At 38.2% G+C, this 27,892-nt stretch overlaps 1 protein-coding gene across 10 annotated transcripts in view; it reads left to right on the top strand.

Moving 5' to 3' along the window:
• LOC113219480 (transmembrane protein 62) overlaps nt 1-27,892 on the top strand; it is a 44,950-nt gene that overhangs the window by 11,534 nt on the left and 5,524 nt on the right. For 4 of the 10 annotated variants that reach the window (XM_026447865.1, XM_026447869.1, XM_026447873.1 and 1 more), the window contains 8 exons: nt 1,905-2,046; nt 3,703-3,827; nt 3,975-4,097; nt 6,643-6,798; nt 10,157-10,316; nt 16,594-16,707; nt 20,821-20,905; nt 27,778-27,882. In XM_026447865.1, the coding sequence (XP_026303650.1) occupies nt 1,905-2,046; nt 3,703-3,827; nt 3,975-4,097; nt 6,643-6,798; nt 10,157-10,316; nt 16,594-16,707; nt 20,821-20,905; nt 27,778-27,882 (1,010 nt within the window). The remainder of the gene's footprint in view (nt 1-1,904; nt 2,047-3,702; nt 3,828-3,974; nt 4,098-6,642; nt 6,799-10,156; nt 10,317-16,593; nt 16,708-20,820; nt 20,906-27,777; nt 27,883-27,892) is intronic. The other 6 variants (XM_026447871.1, XM_026447874.1, XM_026447866.1 and 3 more) reach the window with 4 other exon arrangements.

Raw genomic sequence — 27,892 nt, 5'->3', positions numbered from 1 at the left:
GTGAGCTGAGATCCGGCCACTGCACTCCAGCCTGGGCGACAGAGCGAGATGCCGTCTCAAAAAAAAAAAAAAAAAAAAGAAGTCCAAAGAGGCTGGATGCAGTGGTTCATGCCTGTAATCCTAGCACTTTGGGAGGCTGAGGCAGGTGCATCACTTGAGTCCAGGAGTTCGAGACCAGCCTGGGCAACGTGGTGAAACCCCATCTCTACAAAAATACAAAAATTAGCTGGGCATGGTGGCGTGCACCTTTAGTCCCAGCTACTCAGGAGGCTGAGATGGGAGGATCGCTTGAGCCCAGAAGGCTGAGATTGCAGTGAGCCGAGATCATGCCACTGCTCTCTAGCCTGGGTGACAGAGCCAGACCCTGTCTCAAAAAAATAAAATAAGCCCCAGAGAATGCCAAAATCCCATATTATGTTAGCATCATATATTTTAACTTGTGTTTTCAAATAGTTGGATTTATTTTTAGACAGTTGGATTTTAATGCATCAAAAATGCAGGAAAGGAAACAACATATATAAGATTATAAGATTCTGAGGAATAGCTGAACATAAAATAAGAAAAAATATAAGTAAAAATTTTAATTTAGACTAAAACCCTGAAACAGAATTTTTTTTTTTTTTCGAGATGGAGTCTCACTTTGTTGCCCAGACTGGAGTGCAGTTGCGTGATCTCAGCTCACTGCAAGCTCTGCCTCCCGGGTTCACGCCATTCTCCTGCCTCAGCCTCCGGAGTAGCTGGGACTACAGGCACCCACCACCATGCCTGGCTAATTTTTTTGTATTTTTAGTAGAGACGGGGTTTCACCGTGTTAGCCAGGATGGTCTCGATCTCCTGATCTCATGATCCACCCGCCGTGGCCTCCCAAAGTGCTGGGATTATAGGTGTGAGCCACCACACCTGGCCCTGAAATAGAAATTTTAAAAATACCAAGAAGAAAGGCAATAGAACTAATTGACATTGTTTAAATTGGGTTTGACTAATTTCTGAGTATTAGTTGTAATTTCTGTATAATATATTTACTTGGGTTACATTATACATGATGGCTTTTGTGGCCCACTAGCATATTAAATTTCAGGAATTTGTATTTTTAAATATATGCTGTTAGGTAAAAATCATGTAAGACACTTAGATTAAAGATAATACCAACTTTCCTGATAATGTTCTGGCATTTGAATAATATAGGTATGCCCCCCAATAAAATCTATACTTTCCTTCTTATTTATTCAACACATACTTAATGAGTGCATGCTCTGTACTGTGTTACCCATCCTTTCTTCCTGGTCTTCACTCTGCAGTTTTATGGACACCTGAACACTGTTGACACTTAAGGTGGTAAACTTTCATTAGTGGATATAGACCCTGTGTGTGTTATCAATGTATCTTTAGGAACTGAAAAAGATTTAACAACCCAGACCTAGACTAATATTTTTCTCCTTGCTTGAAGACTTCGTCTTGTCTTTCTTGTGAATTAAGCCTCTGTAGTCCTGTTTCAAGAAGTAAACAGCTTTTGTATCTCACTACACCAAGAATTCTTCTAGGTACTTAGTAGGCCCTCACTAAATCTGCAAATGATTGATAAATACTGTTCCACTTTATTGTGATTTGTTTCTTTTTGAACATTTAATGGACTGCCTAAAAGAGCTCTCTTACTTCTGAACGTTACTTGGTGAACTTGTGTTTGGTTATTGATGAATTAGTTTGCATGAGTCTTTGGGGACAATGGGAGAAAAACTTTGCAATTTCATCAGTTTATCCATTGTGGATCTAGTTTAGTATACTTCTCTGTCAGATCAGCAAATCTCTTTTTCAAAGGAAGGTAAAATCTTGTGTATTAGGGAAGGAATTTTAAAGCATTGTCTTTTTATGATTATATTAACACCCTCCTGTCTTCTATTTTTTAGGAAATATTCTGCTGTACGTAGAGATGGCTCTTTCCATTATGTCCACAGTACTCCCTTTGGCAACTATTCGTTCATCTGTGTAGATGCCACCATAAATCCAGGGCCTAAGAGACCCTATAATTTCTTTGGAATTTTAGATAAGGTGTAGTAAAAATGTTACTTCCCTTTGTAGCTTACTAATTTTTTCATGGATATGTGTGGATCACTTAAAGTTATCATAAGTAAACTTGTTATTATCTAGGAATGCTTGAGAGAAATTTAACTTGGTTACAGGTATGGCTAGAAGTTACTGGCTATTTCAGCACTCTTTTTGCTATCCTTGTTCTTGTCCCAAAATCTGAGAAAGAAGTACCTCCCACTTTATGGAATAAACATTTATTAAATAGGTACTGAGTACAGGATGCACTTTGCAAGGAACAGGACATACAGCTTTGTGTGGTATATTCCTAAGTTCCCACAATTGCCAGTTCTAACTAGTGTTTTTTTTTTTTTTTTTGAGACGGAGTTTTGCTCTGTCGCCCAGGCTGGAGTATGGTGGTGTGATTTTTTTTTTTTTTTTTTTTTTGAGACGGAGTCTGGCTCTGTCGCCCAGGCTGGGGTGCGGTGGCCGGATCTCAGCTCACTGCAAGCTCCGCCTCCCAGGTTTACGCCATTCTCCTGCCTCCGCCTCCCAAGTAGCTGGGACTACAGGCGCCCGCCTAGTTGCCCAGCTAGTTTTTTGTATTGTTTAGTAGAGACAGGGTTTCACCGTTATTAGCCAGGATGGTCTCGATTTCCTGACCTCGTGAACCGCCCGTCTCGGCCTCCCAAAGTGAGTATAGTGTTTTTAAAGGTAGAATTCAAGGATCATGTACATGAAAACCAGCTGGAGTGTTACAAAATGCAGATTCCCTGGCCTTGCCCCAGACTTACCAAATTAAAAACCCTGGGGGTAGAGCCCAGAAATGTATTGCTGTAAGCACCTTACAGATAATATTAATGCATATTTACATATGTACCAGTTATTTTTTGAAATCAGCTTTTGAGGTATGATTTGAATACTATAAAATACCCTCATTTTAAGAGTTTGAAGAGTTTTGACAAATGTATATACTGGTATAACTGTCACCACAGTTAAGACTAGAACATTTCCATCATCCTAAAGCCTTGTCTTCCTTGTACAGTCTTCACCTCCTAGGGAATCACTGATTGGTTTTCTATCAGTATAGATTCGTTTTGTTTGTTTTAAAATTGTGTATAAATGAAATCATATAGTATGTACTCTTGGGTCTGGCTTCTTTTGCTCAGTATGTTTCTGAGATCCATCCATATGATTGTGTATATCATTAGTTCTTTCCTTTCTGTTGCTGAGTAGTATTCCATCGTGTGGATGTATTACAACTTGTTGATGGTTTCTAGTTTTTGGCTATTATCAGAGCTGTTATAAACATTTAGGTAGAAGTCTTTCCATGGTATTATTTTAGAAGTTTAGTTTCTGTATCCTTTTTATTAATTGTAATGTGTTATATAAAGCTGTAAAGATTAGTGATGACTTCTTTATTTCTCAATTTCCTTATCTATTAAAATAGGATATCTTCCCTACCTATTGCAGGGTTATTTTTAGGATCAAATGAAATATAATATATGTGAAAACCATTTGAAACTTACAGAGGTCCATAGAGGTCATTAACTAGTAAGGTTTAAGGTCTAGACACATATAATAATTATTATACATCTTCAGAGGCGTTTTCTAATCTGTTGACATTAGATTTTAGCCTGAGCCCTAATTTAAGATCCTTCCATTTTTCTCCCATTTCAGAAAAAGATGGAGGAGCTCTTATTACTGGCCAAGGAAAGCAGTCGGAGCAACCATACAATTTGGTTTGGACACTTTACAACATCCACTATTCTTTCTCCATCACCAGGAATCCGGTCAATAATGAGGTGAGACAAGCTTCCAAAATGAGAATTCATTTGTTTTTAGTTTTTTATTTTGCTGTACCTATTCTGCTTTTCTGGCAAGACATTTTTATTAGTTTGGCCTCACAAGTTATCTTTGTTCATTTATTTCATTTATTTTTCACTGGTTAGTTCGGCTATAGCTTATTTGTGTGGACACCTCCATACACTTGGTGGACTGATGCCTGTTTTGCACACTCGTCACTTCCAGGGCACTTTGGAACTTGAGGTGGGAGACTGGAAGGATAATAGGAGGTAAGGGAACCTCCCCACAGAAAAAAACTTATACACATAAGTTTTGCCAAAGCAATGATAGTTTTCTTGCTGATATCATGGGTGATCACAGTTAAAGAAAAACTTGTGATATTTCTGTCTTTTTAAAGTAATATATCAGAGCAATATATATGGCTCTGCAATCTTTGTCATTTTGTGGAAACCTTGTCACAGCAGTGATGTTTACTATCACTATGTTACATTGGATTTTCAAGATACGTCCATTAGGAAATGGACTCAAACTCTAGTGCGCACAAGATTTATGGAGGAGCTTATGAAAAATAAAAATTTTCAGGCGCTACTTCTAGAGATTTTGATTGTGTTGGTCTGGATTAGGGTCCAACAAACTACGTTTTTTTTTTTTGAGACAGAGTCACATTCAGCCACCCAGGCTGGAGTGCAGTGGCATGATCTTGGCTCATTGCAACCACTGTCTCCTGGGCTCAAGTGATTCTCCTGTCTCAGCCTACCTAGTAGCTGAGATTACAGGCACCCGCCATCATGCCCGGCTAATTTTTGTATTTTAGTAGAGACAGGGTTTCACCATGTTGGCCAGGCTGGTCTTGAACTCCTGACCTCAGGTGATCCATCCGCCTTGGCCTCCCAAAGTACTAGGATTACAGATGTGAGCCACGGCACCTGGCCCAAACTGCATTTTTTAAAAGCCCTCTGGGTGGTCTATGCACCACAATTTGGGAAATACTAGTACTAGAAGTGCCTTTTTTTTCCTCCTGAATTTTGTATCTACCATACTGGTTATTGCCATAAGATGGCAGTGATTTAAGTTCTTCAAATAGATGATAGTTGACTTTTTTAAGGTTAAAGTCTAACAAAAAACATGTTTATCAAAAGCATGTAGTATAGTTAAATATGTTTTTTTCTTTTTTAAAAGAAGTATTTAGGTGAAACAGTTTATCAAGTTTTGAGGAGTATCATCTTATTGTTTAACTACTACAGTTATTTAATTTATACAAACCCTGTGCTCTCAGATAATAGGTACTCAACAAAGATTTGTTGAGCTGAATATGTTATCTTTTTGTTTTTAACTACTTCCATTAATTAAAAAGGAACTTTACATCTTGGAAGGTACTTCCTCATTTTGGTTGACTTTTTAGAAACTGTATGAGTTATGCTTGAAACCTGTAATTATTTGGCAACTATAATTACTTTGAGCTAGGAGTTGTCTGTTCATGGCTGTGAGGCTATGGGCTGGGCTATGATTGCCTTTTGTGAGATAGTCTTACTAAGCCTTGACCAGCTTCTTTATTTCTTCTAAGTGCTCCAGTTACAAGTTTGGTTGTTAATTATGAAGCCATTTCCTTTCTCTCTTCACCAGCTTTCCTGTGTTCCAACCTTGGGGTTTTATCTGGAGTTTACTGAAAGGACCTAAACTTTACCTGCCCTTATAAACACTTAAATTGTGTTGGTTACAATAGAAGAATTTTTAAAAACAGTATATTGGTAATATTAGGCTAGGCCTTATTGTAGATGCAGACAAATCCAGAAATATCAGTGGCTTAACACAAATGTTTTTCATTTGTGTAAATTCAATATGAGTCAGAACAACTCTTGTCCATGGGGTGAGTCAGTAATTCAGACTTGGTCTGTCTTAAAATTCCTATTTCGACATGTCAATTCCAGGGCAGGGAAGACAGCAGGGAGAACTCACCCACTCTTAAGTACTTTGGACCACAGGCATGATATGTGTCACTTCTGTTCACAGCCCATTGGCCAAAACTAGTCACATGGTCCCAACCTGATACCAGGGAGACTGGGAAATGCAGGGGAATGTGTAGAGTATTTGGTGAGCACTAGTGTTTCTGCCATAGTGAAGCATTTCTTTTTTTAATTCTAAAAGTTAGAAAATATAAAACTTTGGTTATTCTTTAATGAATATTTTATACCCTTTGTTATTGCATTTGGAAAATGAAAACAACTTTAATTTCTTTGAAATTATAGACATGTTTAAGGCCAGGTGCAGTGGCTTACGCCTGTAATCCCAGCACTTTGGGAGGCCAAGGCAGGGGGATCACTTGAGGTCAGAATTTCCAGACTCCTGCCCAACATGGTGAAACCCTGTGTCTGCTAAAAATAGCCAGGCATAGTGGCGGGCACCTGTAATCCCAGCTACTTAGTATTTTATGTAGCATTGTTGATGGGATGAAGAATGTCAGGTATTAGGGTTATAATAAATGTTTTAGGTTCAAAGTTGTCTTAAAGTACAGGGATAAGATGAATTACTTCAACAAGTATTCATTTAAAAATTAAAGAGTACATGCCATGTACCAGGTGTTGTTCAAGAGCACAGTTGAATCCATTGCCCAGTCAGAGGCCAATTATCTGACATATGTGAAGGCCAAAGTGATAGGGGTAAGGGAAGAAAGAAAGAAAATATTACTTAATCTGTATTCAAATTCATCATGTAAAAAAGTCCTAGTTATGTATTTTTATATTTGTTCTGTATATTACCTGCATGACCTCTTACAATGTGAAGTGACTAAATTACCTTATCATTATCGGTCTCTAGGTACCGGATTTTTGCTTTTGATCATGACCTCTTTAGCTTTGCAGATTTGATCTTTGGCACATGGCCTGTGGTTCTTATCACCAATCCTAAATCACTCCTTTATAGTTGTGGTAAACATGAACCACTAGAAAGACTTCTTCACTCAACACACATCAGGTATGTAGTGATTTTTCAGAATTTTCTTTCAGTTTGATAATGATGGAGGATAAGTCGTATGAAAGCTATGAGACGCCCCATTTTAGTTTTCACAGCAACCTACACATTATATAAAGATAGATTGCTTAGTGTTTTGTTCCCATTAAGTTAAAAAGCAGATCATGGGCCGGGCGCGGTGGCTCAAGCCTGTAATCCCAGCACTTTGGGAGGCCGAGACGGGCGGATCACGAGGTCAGGAGATCGAGACCATCCTGGCTAACACGGTGAAACCCCGTCTCTACTAAAAATACAAAAACTAGCCGGGCGAGGTGGCGGGCGCCTGTAGTCCCAGCGACTCGGGAGGCTGAGGCAGGAGAATGGCGTAAACCCAGGAGGCGGAGCTTGCAGTGAGCTGAGATCCGGTCACTGCACTCCAGTCCGGGCGACAGAGCGAGACTCTGCCTCAAAAAAAAAAAAAAAAAAAGCAGATCATGTTTTTAAGCTGATGAAATTTTAAAAACCATTCAGAAATCCGTAATTCTAACATTACTATTTTTGTTTTATTTTATTCCAGCCTTTTTATTTGCATGCTTTTACATTGCTATAAGCATAATGTACATGTTCCTTTATAACCTACTTTTTAAAATTTGCATTATATATCAAATTTGTTTTCATTTTGTTTTGTAGCCTTCTAAGAAAGTAAAAGCTATACATATATAATCCTTATGGAATTGAAAATTCAGTTGGCAAGTGAATTTGTTTTGTTTTGTTTTGATTTCGACAGAGTCTTGCTTTGTTGCCTGGGCTGGAATGCAGTGGCCTGATCTTGGCTCACTGCAACCACCGCCTCCCGAGTTCAAGCTTTTCTCATGCCTCAGCCTCTGGAGTAGCTGAGACTACAGGTGTGTGCCACTAAACCTGGCTAATTTTTGTATTTTTAGCAGAGAGAGGGTTTCACTGTGTTGGCCAGGCTGGTCTCGAACTCCTGACCTTAAGGGATCCACCCTCCTCCGCCTCCCAAAGCACTGGGATTACAGGCTTGAACCACCATGCCCGGCCGTGAATTTGAGTATATAGATTAATGGAATCCTAATGGGACATTAACATTCTTTTTGCAAGGAGACATATAACTTCTTTCAAGTTTAAGAGCACTTTTAAAAATATACTTTTACAGTTTTTTTGAAAAGTAATATGACAGAACAACCTTTGGAAAACAGGGTAATGGGATTTTAAGTATGTTTTCTCCACTTCTAACAGAACTATTATTAACACTTCTGAGTATTTCTTCTCAGGCATTCTCTCTTAAGCATGTTTTTATATAATTATAATCATAAGGCACAGTCTGTTCTAATTCCTGATTTGTTTTCTTTCAACACAAAGAATGTACCACAGTTTTTCTAACCATTTTCATGTCTCACTGGTGAACTTTTAAGTTTTTCTTATTTGTGGATGAATATCTGGTACATATATATTCTTTCTTCACTTGAATAATTTCTTTAAGAAAGAGTTCTAGAAGTGAGATTCTAGATGAAAGAGTTTGAATTCTTTTATGACTGTTGATAAAAATTGCCCAATCCCTTTTTTTTGGAGCTAAAATCACTATTTTTAATCATGGTAAGCATGATTAAACAAAGTACACATAGCATAAAATGTACCATTTTAACCATTTTTAAGTGTACAGTTCAGTAGCATTAAGTTTAAGTTTACATTGTTGTGCAACCATCACAATGGTTATCCACAAATGGATAAATGTTATCCATTTCCGGAACATTTATCATTTTCTAAAACTGAAATTTTTACCCATTAAACAATAACTTCCCATTCTTCCCTCTCTGACAGACTCTGGCAGCCACCAATCTACTTTCTGTCTCTATGAATTTGACTACTCTAGCTAACTCATATAAGTGGAACCATTCAATATGTATACTTTTGTGACTGGCTTATTTTCATTTAACATGATATCCTCAAGGTTTATACATGTTGCAGCATGTGTCGGAATTGCCTTCCTTTTAAAGGCTGAATAGTATTCCATTGCACATTGTGTGTGTGTATATATACACACACACGCACGCACATATACACACACACATACACATATATACACACACACACCACATTTTGTTTATGTGTTCAGTGGACACTTGGGTTGCTTCTACCTTTTGGCTATGTTGAATAATGCTTCTATGAATATGGGTGTACAGATATCTGTTCAAGTCCCTGCTGTCACTTCTTTTAGATATATATCCAGAAATGGAATTGCTAGATCATATGGTAATTATCTGTTTAATTATTTAAGGAGCTGCCATACTGTTTTCCATGGTGGCTGCACCATTTTATACTCCCACCAGTAGTGTATCAGGTATCCAATTACTTTCAACAACAGATGCTAATTTATAATATTACCAAGCAATATATGAGTGCCAAATTCACAGTACTTATTATTATTATTGGATATTATGCTTGAAAAAGTATTTACTAATTAACTTGTAAAAAATGGTACCAAGATGTTTACATTTTTTTTTATCACTAATGAAATGGAATGCACACGTGTCAGTTAGGTTTTTTGGTGGGAGCTGGATATCAGGTTTAGGTGTCATACTCTCTGAAAGGGCTTGGTAGCCTAGTCCTGGTTATAACCCTGTTTCTTTGGGACAGATACCCTGGTACCAAATGAGTAGATGGTAGGCTTGACATTAGATTAACAAAATGAGATTTCTACCCTATATTATTTTCCTAAGAGAAAAATCAGTACTTCTGGAGTTTCTTCAGAAAGAACTTTGAATCTACCTTACCTATATTTGTCAAAAGAAAATTGATTTTTCTTTCTAAAAAGTAAAAGAATAGTTCCAAATTTCTTACCAGTTCAGTTTTGCTAATTGTCCAACTCCAGAAGCCACCATTCAGAAAGAAACCAGATCATATGAATAGTGGCTTCTACAGTTGTACAATATGATGGTTCTGCCTATATATATATATTTGCAAGTTACAATAAGGTTTTTCTCCTTTACAAAAACAATGACAGGCCGGGCGCGGTGGCTCAAGCCTGTAATCCCAGCACTTTGGGAGGCCGAGACGGGTGGATCACGAGGTCAGGAGATCGAGACCATCCTGGCTAACACGGTGAAACCCCGTCTCTACTAAAAATACAAAAACTAGCTGGGCGAGGTGGCGGGCGCCTGTAGTCTCAGCTACTCGGGAGGCTGAGGCAGGAGAATGGCGTAAACCCGGGAGGCGGAGCTTGCAGTGAGCTGAGATCCGGCCACTGCACTCCAGTCCCGGCGACAGAGCAAGACTCCGCCTCAAAAAAAAAAAAAAAAAAAAAAAAACAAAAACAATGACAAACCTCAAACCATGTGTTTTATATATGCTCTCATTTTAGAGTTTTGGCCTTTTCCTTATCCTCCATTACTTCTGTCACAGTTAAGATTGATGGAGTTCATTTAGGCCAGGCTGTTCATGTGTCTGGTCCCATTTTCGTACTGAAGTGGAATCCTAGAAACTATAGTAGTGGGATACATAACATAGAAGTAATCGTCCAGGTAAGTTAGTAATTTATATTTACTATGTAAATCATTAAGCTGTAGCCACAATGAATTCTGGTTTGGAATTTTTTAGTCAATTGGTAATGAAACTATGTTTTAAAAAAAACTGGGGGCCAGGCATGGTGGCTTGCGCCTGTAATCCCAGCAGTTTGGGAGGCCAAGGCAGGCGGATCACCTAAGCATAGGAGTTCGAGACCAGCCTGGGCAAAACAGTGAAACCCCTTCTTTACAAAAAAATACAAAAATTGGCTGGGCACGTGGCATGTGCCTGTAGTCTCAGCTACTGAGGAGGCTGAGGCAGGAGAATCCACTTGAGCCCAGGAGGTAGAGATTGCAGTGAGCTGAGATTGCACCACTGTACTCCAGCCTGGGCAACAGAGCCAGACCCTGTCTCAAAATAAACAAAAAAGTGAAAAAATTTGGGCTGAGGCTGGAGGATCGCTTGAGGCCAGTAGTTTGAGACCAGCCAGGGCAAAATAGTGAGACCCCATCTCAACAAAAAAATAAAAGTTAGCTGGGCATGGTGGCGTTCATCTGTAGTCCTAGCTACTTGGGAGGCTGAGATGGAAGGATCGCTTGAGCCCAGGAGTTCAAGGTTATAATGAACTCTGATTGTGCCAGTGCACACAGCGAGACCCTATCTCAAAAAAGAAAAAAAAAATTGAATACACTGTATTTAGTATATTCTGAAAATGGGCACTCAGGAATAATTCTAATATTAGATTAAAAACTAGGCAGAGGAGAAGAGGAGTGGCCATAGACTCCCTTTTTTTAACCCCAGGAAATCATTATTTTGTTTTCTTCCAACTTTGCCCAGAATCTTTTCATAATAGGGGCAAATTCTCCAGTATACCCAAGGGTAATAGAATAAGTCAGAAACATGTATTATGTTTCCATGTCTTTGATTGCTGTCTCTAATTATAAGACAATTGTGTCATTATTTGAAAGCTTGAGGACACAGAATTTCCAGCGCATCAAAGGCACTTTTTTGTTAAGGGGAATAAGCATCGTTAGCATATGCAGTACCAGTTTGCCTTTTCTTATTCTGATTCAATTTAGGGCATTTAATTTATTAGCACCTGCCAGAGTAGAAAGTAATAATCATTACCAAAATAAAGCAGTTTCATTAAACTCTTAAGACAGTAAGCTGTGCTCAGAAATTAGTTTCTTAAACACGCACACACACACACACACGCACAACTGTCAATTTCTGCAACTGTGATTTGATGACAGTTTTTAACTATTTAATCTTCTAATATTAAGACTTAATTTGAAACACCAAATAATTTTTCAGAAAACATATGTAGTTATTTTCATTATCTTTTTTATCCCCCCTACAGAAACAGGTTGAGCAGGAAGAAACTATTTACCGAGCTCCCTCTAAGGAGATGCTAGGCACTTAGAATTATTTACTTAGTCCGCAAAACAATCCTTTGTCGTGGGCAGTTTTACCCTTGGTTTGTAAATGGAGAAACTTGTACATCTGCACAAGAGAAGACACTCTGCTATGCCACCCATCTTTAAAATGTTCTGTGTAGAAGGAAGAAAAAACTTACGGAAGAAGTAGGAGAGATGGCTGGGGATGAACCCTTAAGGTCTCTCATACTAGAAGAAGTTGGATCATTTTCAAGAGACGTGAAGGTTCATGTGCACCTAGAATAAATTATTCCCTGTCTTTACAGTTACTACAGTCTGGAGTACCTCAGAACCCCAGTGTATTATTTTTTTAATAAGATATACGTACAACTTCTGTAGCTTTATGAAGAAAAAAAACATAGCTTACATTCCTTGAAACATTTCTGACTGCTTAGTTGAATCCTTAATAAAAATGTAAAATCACATACTTTTTGTATGTTTAACATTTCTTACAAAGGTATGGAGGTATAATTTTTACATAATAACATAATAAACCCTGTATGTTTAAAGTATACAATTTGATGAGTTTTGACATATGTATACATCCTTGAAGTCATCGCCTACAAGCAATATGATACATTTCCCTCAAAAGTTCTCTTATATCCTTTGCAATCTGTTTTCCTTACATCCTCAATCTCAGGCAAGGACTGATCTGTTTTCTGTTTTCTTATATGTATAACTTTAAACAACCTACTGAGTATTAAATAGGGAACCTCGTCCCCTTGTTTGTTCGTGGGAAAGTTCTGTCCTTTTAAATACAGTAAACTATAGATGAGTCAGATTTGAAACTCAAAATCTGTAGGAGAAGACATGTGTTTATTATCTAATATTTTACCTACTCATTGTATTTATTGACTATCTATAGGTTCCCTGCAGTCTAGTAACAACTAGACCTTTAAATCAATTTTCAATGTGGGTCCTGGGCTAGTGGCATCAATATCATCTAGGAACTTGTTAGAAATGGAAATTCTTAGGTCCCATCCAAAACCTACTGAATCAGAAACTTTGGAGATAGGACCCAGCAATCTAGTTTAACAATCTCTCCAAGTGATTCTGATGTCCACTGAAGTTTGAGTACCTGTAGTTTAAGATTATTGTGCCTACTTTGCCAATTTAAAGAGTAGACCCTAGAAAGTTCTAATCTCAAGTGTTAGAGAAATATAGATTCCTGCTTTAAAACAATAACATGCCGGGCGCGGTGGCTCAAGCCTGTAATCCCAGCACTTTGGGAGGCCGAGACGGGCGGATCACGAGGTCAGGAGATCGAGACCCTCCTGGCTAACACGGTGAAACCCCGTCTCTACTAAAAATACAAAAAATTAGCCGGGCGAGGTGGTGGGCGCCTGTGGTCCCAGCCACTCGGGAGGCTGAGGCAGGAGAATGGCGTGAACCCAGGGGGCAGAGGTTGCGGTGAGCTGAGATCCGGCCACTGCACTCTAGCCTGGGCGACAGAGCAAGACTCCGTCTCAAAAAAAAAAAAAAAAAAACATAATTTAACATAAGCACATTTTGAGCAATCAAAGCTTAAGAAACACAAATGTAAGTTCTTACTGTTATTTTTAAAGTTTTTTATAATGGGAAAATTTTAAATACACAGAAGAGATAATATTATAATGAACTCCCATATATCCATCAGCCAATCTCAACAATTATCAACACATGATCAGTCTTGTTCCTTCTTTATCCCTATCTTCCCTCCCTGTACAATGATGTCATTTCATATGTAAATATGCCAATATGTATCAGTAAAAGATAAGGACTGTTTTGGCCGGGCATGGTGGCTCACACCTGTAATCCCAGCACTTTGGAAGCCAACGCGGGCAGATGACGAGGTCAGGAGATTGAGACCAACCTGGCTAACACAGTGAAACCCCGTCTCTACTAAAAAATGCAAAAAAGTAGCCGGGCCTGGACGACAGAGCAAGACTCTGTCTCAAAAAAAATGAAAAGATAAGGACTATTTTTAAAAAACTTAACCATGATACCATATCATACTTGGAAGACTAACAGTAATTCTGTAATACCAAACTACTCAGCTAATGTTCGGTTATCCCAATATGTCACATAGATAGATAGACAGAAATATACATAAATAGATATGTACATTTTCATTTGGTTGGTTCAAATCAGAATCCAATCAAGACTCATACATTCCATTTAACTGACTTGTCTCTTTTGTCTCTTTTACTGTATAGATTGCCTCCCTTACCTCCCCCTTCTTTTTTTCCCCCTTAAAATTTGTTTTGGAAACTGAATCTTTGGTCCTGTAGAGTTCCCTGTTTTCTGGATTTTTGCTGTTTACATCCCTGTGGTATCATTTAACATGTTCCTCTGTCCCCTTCTGCCTTAGTTTCTATAATTGGTAGTTAGATTTAGAGGTTTCATCAGATTTACATCTGTTTATTTTTTGGCAAAAGTACTTTATCTGTTTTTTTATGCTTTTAACAGGATACCCATGATATTTGGTTGTCTCTCTTTCTGTAATGTTAAGATGGATCAGTGTATTCAGCTTTTGGTAGCCTTATCCACTGGTGTGCTGGTAAATATTTAGCAACCAGCTTGGGGCAAGTTACAGGGATCAAGGAGAGGGGATCCTGATTTGTAACATTTCCCTGATTTGTACCAATTCCCATAATATAAATATTTCTACCATGGCTGATTTTAAACTACCAATGCCATACCAAGTGGCCTGCAAAATTGCTGAAAACTTAACAGTTGGCTCTTGTGAGCAGTCAAGCCAGCTCCAGCACACTGCTGGCTCATCCCTCCATTAGCTTTTCACCTAAAGGATTTTAGTAGCCATTGATGATACTTACCTAAATCCATTTTTTTCATTAGAGTTCTAAAATGGTGATATTCAAATTTTCTTTTCTTATTATAGGAATATTAATTAGAACAGTCCTGTGAAGAAAAAAATTATCTCATCTATTTGGTACCCAGATATAGAGTTCACACAGGAAATGCAAAATAAATTCTTCTTTCCCCATTGCCCCTTTACTAAACCAGTTTTCAGAATAATGAGTTGGTTCTTTAGTATCTGCCAAAGGTGACTGAGTCTTTTACATTTAATATTATTATAAATTCAAAGTTTAAAAAACATATTGATGTATGAAAGCATACTTGATGTGTTTCAGTCCATTGCATTTATTCTTTTCCATGCTCAAATTGTTCCACTTTTGGCTAGTGGGAGACTCTTCATGTTGACTACTAAGCCCTTTGACACAATCCCAGTAGTCTTTGTTCATTTTCTTACTTTCTGATTTGATAAGATATTCCAAGCTTTTCTTATGCACTTTTTTCTTTAAAAATTTTTTTTAAACTTTTACTTTCTGTGAGTACATAGTAGGTGTGTTTATCTATGGGTTACATGAGGTGTTTTGATACAGGCATGCAATGCATAATAATCACATCATTGAAAATGGAGTAGTCATCCTCTCAAGCATTCGTCCTTGTTTTACAAACAGTCCAATAACACTCTTTTAGTTATTTTTAAAAGTACAATTAAGTTATTGACTCTAGTCACTCTGTTGTGCTATCAAATAGTAGGTCTTATTTTAAAGACCCATTAACCATCCCCACCTCCCTCCCACTGCCCCCTTACTACCCTTTCCAGCCTCTGGTAACCATCCTTCTACTCTCTGTGTCCATGAGTTCAATTGTTTGATATTTGGATCCCACAAGTGAGAACATGTGATGTTTGTCTTTCTGTCCCTGGCTTATTTTACTTACCATAGTGATCTCCAGTTCCATCCATGTTGTTGCAAATGACAGGATCTTATTCTTTTTTAATGGCTGAATAGTACCCTATTATGTATATATACCTCATTTTCTTTATCCATTCATCTGTTGATGGACACTTAGGTTGCTTCCAAATATTATTGTGAACAGTGCTGCAGCAAACATGGGAGTGCAGGTGTCTCTTCTTGTGCACTTCCTATTCAAGAACTGGAATGAGCTGTTTCCCTAAAGAGCACTGGTTTCTTGTGGTGAGAAATGCTATTTTGAGACCATAATCTGGGCACCAGCCTAGCCAGCTCAGTACTGTTAGCTTTGTTGTTATTTCTAGGCCTTTTTAGGGAACAGAGGGAAATACAGACTTTTTTTTAAAGGGAAAATATGTTGCGAGTGCATGCTAATATTTCCTGTTTAAATGTAGAATTATAGGTTTTAAACATTTTTTCTTTTTTTCTTTTTTTGACAGAGTCTCACTCTGTCACCCAGGCTGGAGTGCAGTGGTGCAATCTTGGCTCACTGCAAGCTCTGCTTCCTGGGTTCAAGAAAGTCTCCTGCCTCAGCCCCCTGAGTAGCTAGGATTACAGGTGCATACCACCACGCCTGGCTAATTTTTTGCATTTTTAGTAGAGATGGGGTTTCACTATGTTGGCCAGGCTGGTCTCGAATTCCTGGCCTCATGTGATCTGCCTGCCTCTGCCTCCCAAAGTACTGGGATTACAGGCATGAGCCACCTCACCTGGCCTAAGAAATATTATTAAAAGTACTTATAAGGCCAGCACTTTGGGAGGCCAGTGCAGGAAGATTGCTTGAGGCCAGGAGTTCAAGACCAGCTTGGGCAACATAGCAAGACCCCATCTCTAAACTAAATTTAAATATTAGCCAAGCATAGTGGTGTGTGCCTATGGTCTCACAGCTGAATCAGAAAGATCACTTGACCACAGGAGATGAAAGCTGCAGTGAGCTATGATTGCACCACTGCACGCCAGCCTGGACAACAGACAGAAACCTTGGAAAACAACAACAACAAAGTGTAGTTATTAGAAACCTATTCTTATTATAATTTAGAACATTATAAATATTTCCATGTACATGAAAGTTACTTTTCTTCTGTGGTTATTACTAGGATTCTGCTGGAAGAAGTAAGAGTGTTCACCACATATTTTCTGCTCAAGAGAATAATCATCTTAGTTTTGATCCCCTGGCATCATTTATTCTTCGTACTGATCACTACATCATGGTAAGTGCATTCAATTAAACATTGCATATGTTACTAGATTTGGTAAATGCAGAGTCCTAAATAATATGCAGTAGTCCTCCCTTATCCGTGGTTTCACTTTCCATGGTTTCAGTTACCCAAGGTCATCCATGGTCTGAAAGTATTATATATAATAAGATATTTTGAGAAACAGAGACCATAGTCCTGTCTCTTTATTACAGAGACCTGTAACCTTTATTATAGTATATTGTTATAATTGTTCTATTTTATTATTGTTGTTGATCTACTGTGCCTAATTTATAAATTAAACTTTATCATAGGTATGTATTTATAGGAAAAAACATAATATAAATAGGGTTCGGTACTATCTGTGTTTTCAGGCATCCACTGAGGGGGGGGACTTGGAATGTATCCCCTGTGGATAAAGAGGGACTACTATGATCATATGACAAGAAAGTTAAATCTTATAAAATTAAAGTTTAGTTATTTGTCTAGAAGAATAAAATGCTTTTAAGTTGATTTGATTTGAATTTAAAGAAGCAGAGGCATGGATGAGTCATTCGGGATGCTATAAAACCAGGATAACTAAGGGAATTATAACTAAGGATATTAGTTATAATATCTAAGGGAATTATAACTAATGATGCTATAAAATCAGGATGCTATAAAATCAGGATAACTAAGGGAATTATAGGGACTATGCTAACTTGGGTTAAGGCTTTTTAAAGAATATTTCTTCCCACATCAATAATATGCGCTCAGTGTAGAAAACATGGAAAATTTAGAAATAGATAAAGTGAAAGCAACCACACATCTTTCTTTTATCATACTATCCATTATAACCATTGTATTTGTCATATGATACTCTATTTTTCACTCTTATACACACATGTATGTATATATACACACACATATACACATGTATATATGTATACACACATATATATAATTTTTTTTTTTGGAGACAGAGTTTTGCTCTTGTTTCCCAGGCTGGAGTGTAACAACTGATTTTTTTTTTTTTGATGGGGTCCTCCCAAGTAGCTGAGACTACAGGCACATGCCAATACAACCAGCTAATTTTTACATTTTTTTTGTAGAGACGGGGTCTTACTTTGTTGCCTAGGCTGGTCTTGAACTCCCAACTTCAAGCAATCCTCCTGCCTCGGCCTCCCAAAATGTTGGAATTACAGGCATGAATCTCTGTGCCCAGCCTTCTCATTGCTCTTTAACATCCTTTTCTTTCAGATTGAAGAACTTGCTTTAGCTTTTCTTATAGGGCAGGTCTGGTGTTGATGAAATCCCTCAGCTTTTGTTTGTTTGGGAAAGTCTTTATTTCTTCCTCATATTGGAAGGATATTTTTGCTGGACATAATATTCTAAGGTAAAATTATTTTCCTTCTGAATGTGTCATGCCACTTTCTCCTAGGCTTAAGGTTTCCACTGAGAAGTCTGCTGCCAGACATGTTGGAGCTTCTTTGTATGTTATTTGTTTCTTTTCTCTTGTTGCTTTTAAGATCCTTTTCTTATCATTGACCTTTGGGAATTTGGTTAGTAAATGCCATGAGGTAGTCTTATTTGGGTTAACACTTCTTGGTATTCTATGACCTTCTTGTACCTGAATATTGATATATTTCTTTAGGTTAAAAAAGTTCTCTATTATTATTTTTTTGAATAAACTTCCTACTCTGATCTCTCTCTGTACCTCCTCTTTAAGGCAAATAACTCTTAGATTTGTCCTGTTGGGCTGTTTTCTAGATCTTGTAGGTGTGCTTCATTCTTTTTTTTTTTTCCCCTTTTTTTCTCCTCTGACTGTGTATTTTCATGTAGATGGTCTTTAAGTGCACTAATTCTTTCTTGTACTTGATCAGTTCTGCCCTTGAGAAACTGTGATGCATTTGTCAGTTTGCTAATTTAATCTTTCAGCTTCAGAATTTCTGCTTGATTTTTAAAAATTATTGTAATGTCTTCATTAAATTTCTGTGATAAGAGGCCAGGTACGGTGGCTCACCCCTGCAATTCCAGCACTTTGGGAGGCCAAGGTGGGCAGATCACGAGGTCGGGAGATTGAGACCATCTTGGCTAACACGGTGAAACCCCGTCTCTACTAAAAATACAAAAAGTAACCAGGTGTGGAGGCGGGCGCCTGTAATCCCAACTACTCGGGAGGCTGAGGCAGGAGAATGGCATGAACCCAGGAGGCGGAGCTTGTAGTGAGCCAAGATTGTGCCACTGCACTCCAGCCTGGGCGACAGAGCGAGACTCCATCTCAAATAAATAAATAAATAAATAAAATAAAATAAAAATAAATAAGTAAATAAATTTCTGTGATAGGAATCTGAATTCCATTTCTGTGTTTTCGTGTAGTTAATTGAGCTTCCTCAAAACAGCTATTCTGAATTCTGTTTGAAAGTTCACATATCTCTGTCACTCCAGGAATGATCACTGGTGCCTTATTTAGTTCATTTGGTGAGGTCACGTTTTCCTGGATGTTCTTGAGGCTTGTGGATGTTTGTCAACGTCTGGGCCTTGAAGAGTTAGGTATTTATTCTAATTTTTGGAGTCTGAGCTTGTTTGTACTCATCCTCCTTGAGGAGGCTTTCCAGGTATTCAAAGACAATTGAGGGTTATGATCTAAGCCTTTGGTCACTGCAGCTGTATCTGTATGAGGGGGCGCCCCAGGCCCAGTAATGCTGCAACTCTTGCAGCCTTACATGCGCTTGGTGGGCTTGGGTAAGAACTGGGAGAATTCTCGTGATTACCAGGCAGTCTTTTGTGTTCTTTCCTCACTTTTCCCCAAGCAGAAGGAGCCTCTCTCTCTCTTTGCTGGCCTGCCTGGATATGTGGGAGAGGTGACCATGGTTTGTACCGTTCTGGGTCACACCTGAATTCACCATAGTACTGGCTCTTGTCCAAGGTCTGTGGTGACTACTGCTTGGTTGATTGTTTATTCTGATGTTTATTCTTTAGTCAGCAGATGGTGAATCTTGCCAGGACGTGGTCTTTCTCTTCAACACAGCAGGTTCTCTTCTGGCCCAGGCTGAGTCTAGAAATGCCATCCAGGAGTGAGGGCCTGGACTCAGGGGCTTCAGGAATCTGCTTGGTGCTGTATTTTACTGTGGCTGAGCTGGTATCCAGGTGGCAAAACAAAGTCCTCTTTACTTTTCTCTCTTCTTTCCACAAGAGGAAGGAGTCTCTCCTGGAGCTGTACTGCCTGGAGAGTTGGGGGATGGGTGACACAAGTACTCCCCTGGCCACCACAACTGGTGTCTCACAGGGTCATGTGCACTCCATTTCCACTGGCTCTGAGCCCAGCGTAGTACCCAGATTTGCCCAAGGACTGCAGTCCTTGTGACTTGACTGCCTTTCAAGTTTATTCAGGACCCCAGGGCACTTGTTTAGTCAGCTGATGCTGGAGGTAGCTGGAACTCAGGTTCCTACCACTGGGGCAGAGGATTCCCCTCTGGCAAGGGCCAGCTTAAATGCTCCCTCTGTGGGTGCTGGCAGAATTCTGCCCTGTGTTGTGTTCCCCTGTGACAGCACTGAGTTCCAATGCAAAGTCCCACGTCATTTTGCGCTCTCCCACAAGTGCCCAGATGATCTCCGCCACAGAATGGGGGAAGGGTGGTGTAGGCAATGAGGTACTGTGTTGTCTACCCTTTTTAGTGCCTCTTTCCTTGATATGATGTTAAAACCAGGTACTGTGATCACTCATCTGATTTTTGGTTCTTATGAAAGTGCTTTCTTGTGGGGATAGTTGTTCAATTTGGTGTTCTGAGGGGGAAGGGGTGGATGATTGCTGGAGGGTTCTATTTGGCCATCTTGCTATACCTCCTCCAAAAGGGGCTTGTTATGAATAACAATAGATATTCCTTTTACTTTATCACTCTAGAGCTGTTTCAGGAGCCAGAGACAAAATCCAAATGTTATAATAATATGCTCCTATCGCTGCTATCACTTAGAAAATTACAAGGATTTTAGGAGCTCTGACCAGTGGGGACAAAGACCAAAATATGTATTTCTTATATCACAGTATCACAGATGCCATTTCCATTTTTGTTAATAAGGCCACTTTAAAAATCTTAACTGAAAGTGTACCCATGTATCTATTTCACATTAACATCTATTTCCCTGCAGGCCCGGGTCCTTTTTGTGCTAATTGTGCTGAGCCAGCTCACCATTCTCATCACATTTAGATATCGAGGATACCCAGAGCTTAAAGGTTAGTTATGGTTCCTTTTATTCCTATAAGCCTTGTTCATGGAAAAACCAAACTCCGTAAAATATTTTAAAGAGGTTTATTCTGAGCCAATATGAATGACTATGGCCCAGGGAAAACACAAACTCAAGAAGCCTTGAGTAAATGGTCCTGAGGCAGTTGGATTACGTTGGGATTTATACATTTTATGGAGGCAGGAGTTATAGGAAAAGACATAGATCAATACACGGAAGGTATGCATTGCTTCGGCCCCAAAAGTTGGGATATCTTGAAGTGGGGACTCACAGGTTATACGGGGATTCAGAGATTCTTTACTTTGCAATTGGTTACAGGACTGCGGGGCTCAGTCTAAAACTTGTCCTCAGCAGAAAGGAATGTTTACGTTAAGATAAGGATGTTATGTCAGCCACAATATGCTGGGTGAACAATGACCTGTTTAGCAAGATTGATGTCCTGCAGGCATTAGATCTTGTTTATAATTTGGTATCTTATTGTGACAGATTCTGTTTTGTCAGTCTTATGATCTCTATTTTAACATTAATGATGGTCTGTTGTTGTGCCCAAACTCTAAAAGGGAGGGAGTATGACAAGGTATGTCCAACCTCCCTTTCTATCATGGCTGAGAACTCAATTTTTAAGGTTTCTTTGGGGTCCCCTTGGCCAAGAGACATCCCAAAATTAGTTCAGGGTCAAGAAAGACTTAAGTTGTAAATTGATCGTTGGTAGGCATGCCAAAGATGTCAAAAGGTTTAAAACACTTGGTCAGAATAGGAATAGATGTCATCGTGAAGTCATAGTCACTCAAACAGAGTGACAATTAAAAGCCTTCAAAAACAATACAGAAAGTTCTGTGGCTGTAAACAAACAAACAAAAACCTTTCAAAGCTCAGTTTTCCTAAGAAATATTTTTTAAAAAGCTAATAAGGATAATATGAAACATAGGAAATTGTCTTGATAAAATATAAAATCTTTGTTTCTTAGTTCAGTTCCCAAAAAAGTAAAGAAAAAAAACCTTCCTGAAGTGTGATTGCTCCTCCTTATGGGAAGCCTATTTAGATAACCTGGAAGTGAAACCTGATGGAAAGATACTTAAATATAATCAGACATAGGAAGAGCATGCGTCCAAGGTTATATGTATACACTATATTATAGAGGGACATAAACAAGAAAACTAGTACCTTGAGCAGGGGAATACAGGGCTTTTAGAAAAAGCATGGGAAATGTCCTGGTTATATGGACAATTCAGAAACATCAAGAAAAGCCAAGAGTACAGAATCAAGTTATATTGGAGGAAAACACTGGTCTATAAACTTTAAAGCTGCCATTCAGAAGATGCTTGAAAATTAAATTTTAAAGAAACAGATTTTAGAATTAAGTCAAAACCTCTTGTGGCTGGGCGCGGTGGCTCACATCTGTAATCTCAGCACGTTGGGAGGCCGAGGTGGGCAGATCACAGGAGATCAGGAGTTTGAGACCAGCCTGGCTGACATGGTGAAACCTCGTCTCTACTAAAAATACAAAAATTAGCCAGGCATGATGGCACACACCTGTAGTCCTAGCTACTCGGGAGGCTGAGGCATGAGAATTGCTTGAACTCGGGAGGCAGAGGTTGCAGTGAGCCGAGATCACGACGCTGCTCTCCAGCTTGGGCAACAGAGTGAGACTGTCCTTAAAAAAAAAAAAAAAGTTCCCTTCAAATTCCAACCATCCTGATGATACAAAACTTCCATTACAGGACCCATCCTTCATAAACCTTCCACAACTTGCTTAGACCTTCCATTATGCTCCTAAACTCCTAGTCTTTGTCCTATGTTTTCCCCCCTTTTATATTGGAATAACTAGTTATTTTACCGTAAGACAAATAATTACTTAAAATTTTTTTATTCCTTTATATTGAGACCACACAAAATTCTTTCTCATATAAAAATTATTGGTTTCATATTAATAAAATCTTTTTTTGTTTTTTTTTTTTGTGTGTGTGTGAGACAGAGTTTCGCTTTGTCGCCCAGGCTGGAGTACAGTGGCGCCAATCTCGGCTCACTGCAAGCTCTGCCTCCTGGGTTCACACCATTCTCCTGCCTCAGCCTCCCAAGTAGCTGGGACTACAGGCACCTGCCACCACACCCGGCTAATTTTTTGTATTTTTAGTAGAGACGGGGTTTCACCGTGTTAGCCAGGTTGGTCTTGATCTCCTGACCTCGTGATCCACCCACATCGGCCTCCCAAAGTGCTGGGATTACAGGCATGAGCCACTGTGCCCGGCCTTAATAAAAATTTTGAATTTTTAGTAACCTTAAGCTTTAAGTTACTCAGGAAGTAAGTAATTTTGAACTGTTATATATTAACATCTCATTAATATATAGTTTATAATCTCTAAAACAATTTTTTATGGAACAAGTTTTGAATGTAGAATTTACTATTTACTAATAATAAGTATGTTTTGTCTTTCTATACAATTTAAGAAACCAAGAACAAACTTATACTAATGTTTAGCAATTTATGTTTCAGCATTTTATCTTACTTAGAAATGACTCAGACATTTCATGAGTATTTATTAATTAATTTAATATAATGTAACTTTAGGATTTAAAATCACATGAAAAATTCATTTATAAATTTATAACATTTACATTCATCTAATTTATTTTTTAACTACACATAGATTACTTATGAAAACTAAGATATTAGATAGAGTTAGTCATTATGTCAAGGTATCTTTCTGTTAATCATTTTTACAGCATGTGAATTTCAGGTGTTCACCTAAGTAAAAATCTTAAAGCTGACTATATAAATATTTTGCCAAAAACTGAAGACAGCTATTTTCATTAAATCAACTATATTAGTTTTACTTATCAAAGACTTACACAAAGATCATTCTGATTTTAGGTTGAATATATAGTTTTATAACCTTTTGGTCAAATCCTGGCAGCTTAAAACATCTAGCACAGACAAATGCAAAACTATCTGATCAGTAAACCCAGGCAAAAATGTATGCTGACAATTCTGAAGACATTTCTATTTTTATCAACAAATTTAAAGTCAGGTTATTTATGAAAGATTTACTTAAGTCACATGTACTTGCAGGCATTTGAGTTAATCACTATATTTTGATAGAAAAATATACACATATAACATACTGATATTAAAAAAAATAAAAGCATAAAGACTATCAAAAATAAAGACCTTACAGGAAGACCTTACTATAGTTTTTAACCTTAAAAATTGAGTCATTTTTTAGTAATCATCAGTCTTCATGCCTAATGGGAACATGTTATTAAAACCCATTAATTCAGGTCAGGTGCAGTGGCTCATGCCTGTAATCCCAGTACTTTGAGAGGCTGAGGTGGGTGGATCACTTGAGGTCAGGAGTTCAAGAGCACCCTGGCCAACTTGGTGAAACCTTGACTCTACTAAAATTACAAAAAATAGCCAGGCATGGAAGGCGGAGCTTGCAGTGAGCCAAGATGGCACCACTTGCACTCCAGCCTGGGTGACAGAACAAGACCCTGTCAAAAAAGAAAAAAAATTAAAAAAAATAGCCGGGTATGGTGGCACATGCGTGTAATCCCAGCTACTCAGGAGACTGAGGCAGGAGAATCACTTGAACTGGGGAGGCAGAGGTTGCAGTGAGCCAAGATTGCGCCACTGCACTCCAGCCTGGGCAAAAGAGTGGGACTCTGTCTCAAAAAACAAAACAAAACAAAAAACAAAACAACCCATTAATTCTTTCTTCAAATGTTTCTTTTCCTTTTGAAAGGTCACCAGTGCCATGTCAGTATCATCTCTCTGGATTCCTGAATAGACTCCTAATTCCTGCTCCTATATCCAGTCTCTCTGTCTAATTCATCCTCTTAATTATTAGCCAATTATCCTCCTCATGGCATCTCATCCACAGATCACTTCTGTATGCAAAAGCCTTTAGTGACTTTCCAGAACACACTGAATAAAGGTCAGACATCTCTGCAAGACATTAAAAATCTTCCACAATCTATTCTTATTTAACTAGCCATGTCTTCAACCAGTTACCTGTATTTTAGCCTAGGTACTTTTTCACCGTTCACTATACATACCATGCTCATTTCTGTTTCTGTACTTTTGCTTATAGTATTATCCCTACTTTATATTTTTCTAAACTTATCTAAATCTTAGCCTCCCGTAAGGCTTACCTTAAGACCTCTTTTGTCATACCGTTTTCTCCAGCCATTCCAGGCCCTAACGGGCTTTTGCTTATCTGAATCCCTATAGTCCTTTCTCCCAATTAATTCTATACTTATTTAGATAGCCACTTTGCTTTATATAACCACTTCGAATGTATATACATTTTCTCCTTAACCAGATTAAGTTCCTCAATGTAGGAACTCTTTTTTTTTTGACAGTCTCGCTGTGAACCCCAAGCTGGAGTGCAGTGGTATGATCTCAGCTGACTGCAATCTCTGCCACCTGGCTTCTCAATCAATTCTCTTGCCTCAGCCTCCCAAGTAGCTGGTACTACAGACATGCACCACCACACCCAGCTAATTTTTGAATTTTTTTTTTAAAGTAGAGACGGGGTTTCACCATGTTGGCTAGGCTGGTCTCGAACTCCTGATCTCAGGTGGATCCGCCCACCTCAGACTACCAAAGAGCTGGGATTACAGGTGTGAGCCATTGTGCCCGTCTTCAGTGTAGGCACTCTTGCTTCCTAATTATCTTCTGTTTCCCACAGCCCCCAGCATCGAATTTGTGCATAATAGACAATAAATACTTGTTGGATCAAATTTTCCTGATTCCTTCTTAATTTGGATGAAATCCCTGGGATCAAGGACTGATGATAGAGAAGGGGAGTATTGTAGTAGTGATTAAACAGTAACATGATTAACTGAATAGGTACAGTACACATCCTACGGAATGTTTTTCTGCTTATATTTATTTTAAAAATTCTATGAAAAAGTTCAAGAAGCATTATTATACATGTGTATTTTCCTGAACATAATGTAAATAAATAAATATTTGAGGTCCCCAGCCTCTTATATGGGGCTCTCAATATCTTTACATAGTTATTTAAATTTGAAACATATTTTAACCTACATTGTTTCACTTAATTCTTAAAACATTCCTGTGAGGTAGGTGCTATTGACCCCATTTTAAAGATTAGAAAACAAAGGTTTGGGGAGGTTATGTAAATTGTCCAAGGTTTCATAGCTAATAAGAGATAGAGGAGAGACTCCAAACCCAAGGCTTCTGACCCCAGGTCAGTTCTTTCCTCTAAATAAGACTTTTCAATTTTGGTTGTACCTTAGAATCCACTGGGGGAACTTCTGAAATTTCAATAGCTACAACAGCATTCTATACCAATTACATCAGAATCTCTAGGATGGGACCTAAGCATCAGTAGCTTTTAAAGCTCCCCAGATGATTCCAATGTACAGTGAAGACTGAGAAGCACGGCTCTGTCGAAAGCAGTATTTCTCAATCCTGACTGCTTAAAATCACTGAGTTGCTGCCTAAGATCTCCCTCTACCCTAGGAAAATTAAATCAGAATCTCTGGAGGGTAAGATATAAGCATGAGTATTTTCTAAAAGTTCCCCTAGGTTATTCTAATGTGCAGCCAAAATGGAGAACAATTACTTAAAATTTAAAGAATAGCTGCCTCTAAGGCTAAAGGATTTCTTAAAATAATAAATTATTATTATTCTATCTGAATATGTAGGCTAATACTTTGAGAAGTACAGACTAGAACAAAAAAGAAGCTGAGAGAGTAACACACAAAGTAGGAAAGGTCATGCATTATTAGGCTTGGCATAAAATTAAGTGTTAGGCTGAGCAAGGTTATCAGTATAAAATGAATGTGCTGGTCTTTTAGCAAAGACATGACTTATTTAACTTACATTGAACTGTCTTTCACTGGGACTAGTTCTTTAAATATTTTTTACCAGTAGTGTTGCTTAGTGTACACTGAGCTTCCTTTCATAGTCCTCAGCTGACTGGTTTATGATCAGCCACATGCATGGGTGACATGGCTGGCTGGGGCTGAGGATCCGTGGTACTGTAGACTGTGGCTGCAGAATGGAGCTTCTCTGAGTCAAGCCCTTACACTTGGGCTCTTTGTCACTGTATTTTAAAAGCATGCTAATTTGGAAAGTTTAGGGAAACTTTTCAATTGGAGTAAGAGGTTAGCTATGAGTTAAGAACTGTATAATGTACAGGAAAGGACTATTTTTGGACAGATATTCATATCTATGATTAGAATGAGGATATTTTGATATTTCTTTTAATTTACTTTTGAAATACTTTGATACACCTTTTTGAAGTTTGTATTTTTGGACACTAAATTCCATAGAAAACAGAGACTTGATCATCCTTTGAACAAACCACTATCTTTCAAACCTAGCTCTCAGGGAGGCAGAGGCGGGAGGATAGCTTGAGCCCGAGAGTTTGAGACCTGCCTGGGCAATATAGCGAGACCCCATTCTCCACAAAAAGGAAGAAAAAAAAAAAGACAAGATAAAATATAGTATGCTTCTCTGGTAGGTGTATCCATTGTTTTTGGTTATTATATATATCTATATATGTGTGTGTACATATATGTGCACATATATGAGTTTGATATATTGTGATATATATAAATATAACAATTATATATCTTATGATATATATAAAATGTCTCACAACTACACCATTTCCTCGAACTCTGCCTTCTGCAATTCTAAGTGAACTGTCTCACCAGGATTCCTGCCAAATTCTGAATTTAAAGTGGTGTCATCTTTATAGTTACCATCTAACAAAGGATTTGCTGAATATATGGTAGATAGCCCATGAAAGTCTTCTAGAAAATGTCATAAAGAAACTGAACTTTGCATGTGTTCACTGAATTTTTCAACTTTATGTTTTTTAGAACCTTCAGGGTTTATAAATCTGACCTCATTTTCTCTTCATGTCTTGAGCAAAATAAACATCTTCTACTATTCTGTGTTGTTGTTGACACTATATACAGTGCTGGGTAAGTAAAT

The sequence above is a fragment of the Piliocolobus tephrosceles genome, unplaced genomic scaffold, assembly GCF_002776525.5.
Source record: "Piliocolobus tephrosceles isolate RC106 unplaced genomic scaffold, ASM277652v3 unscaffolded_108, whole genome shotgun sequence".
Taxonomy (NCBI): domain Eukaryota; kingdom Metazoa; phylum Chordata; class Mammalia; order Primates; family Cercopithecidae; genus Piliocolobus; species Piliocolobus tephrosceles.
Note: the sequence above shows the minus strand (reverse complement) of the source record. Positions and strands in the feature narration are given on the sequence as shown.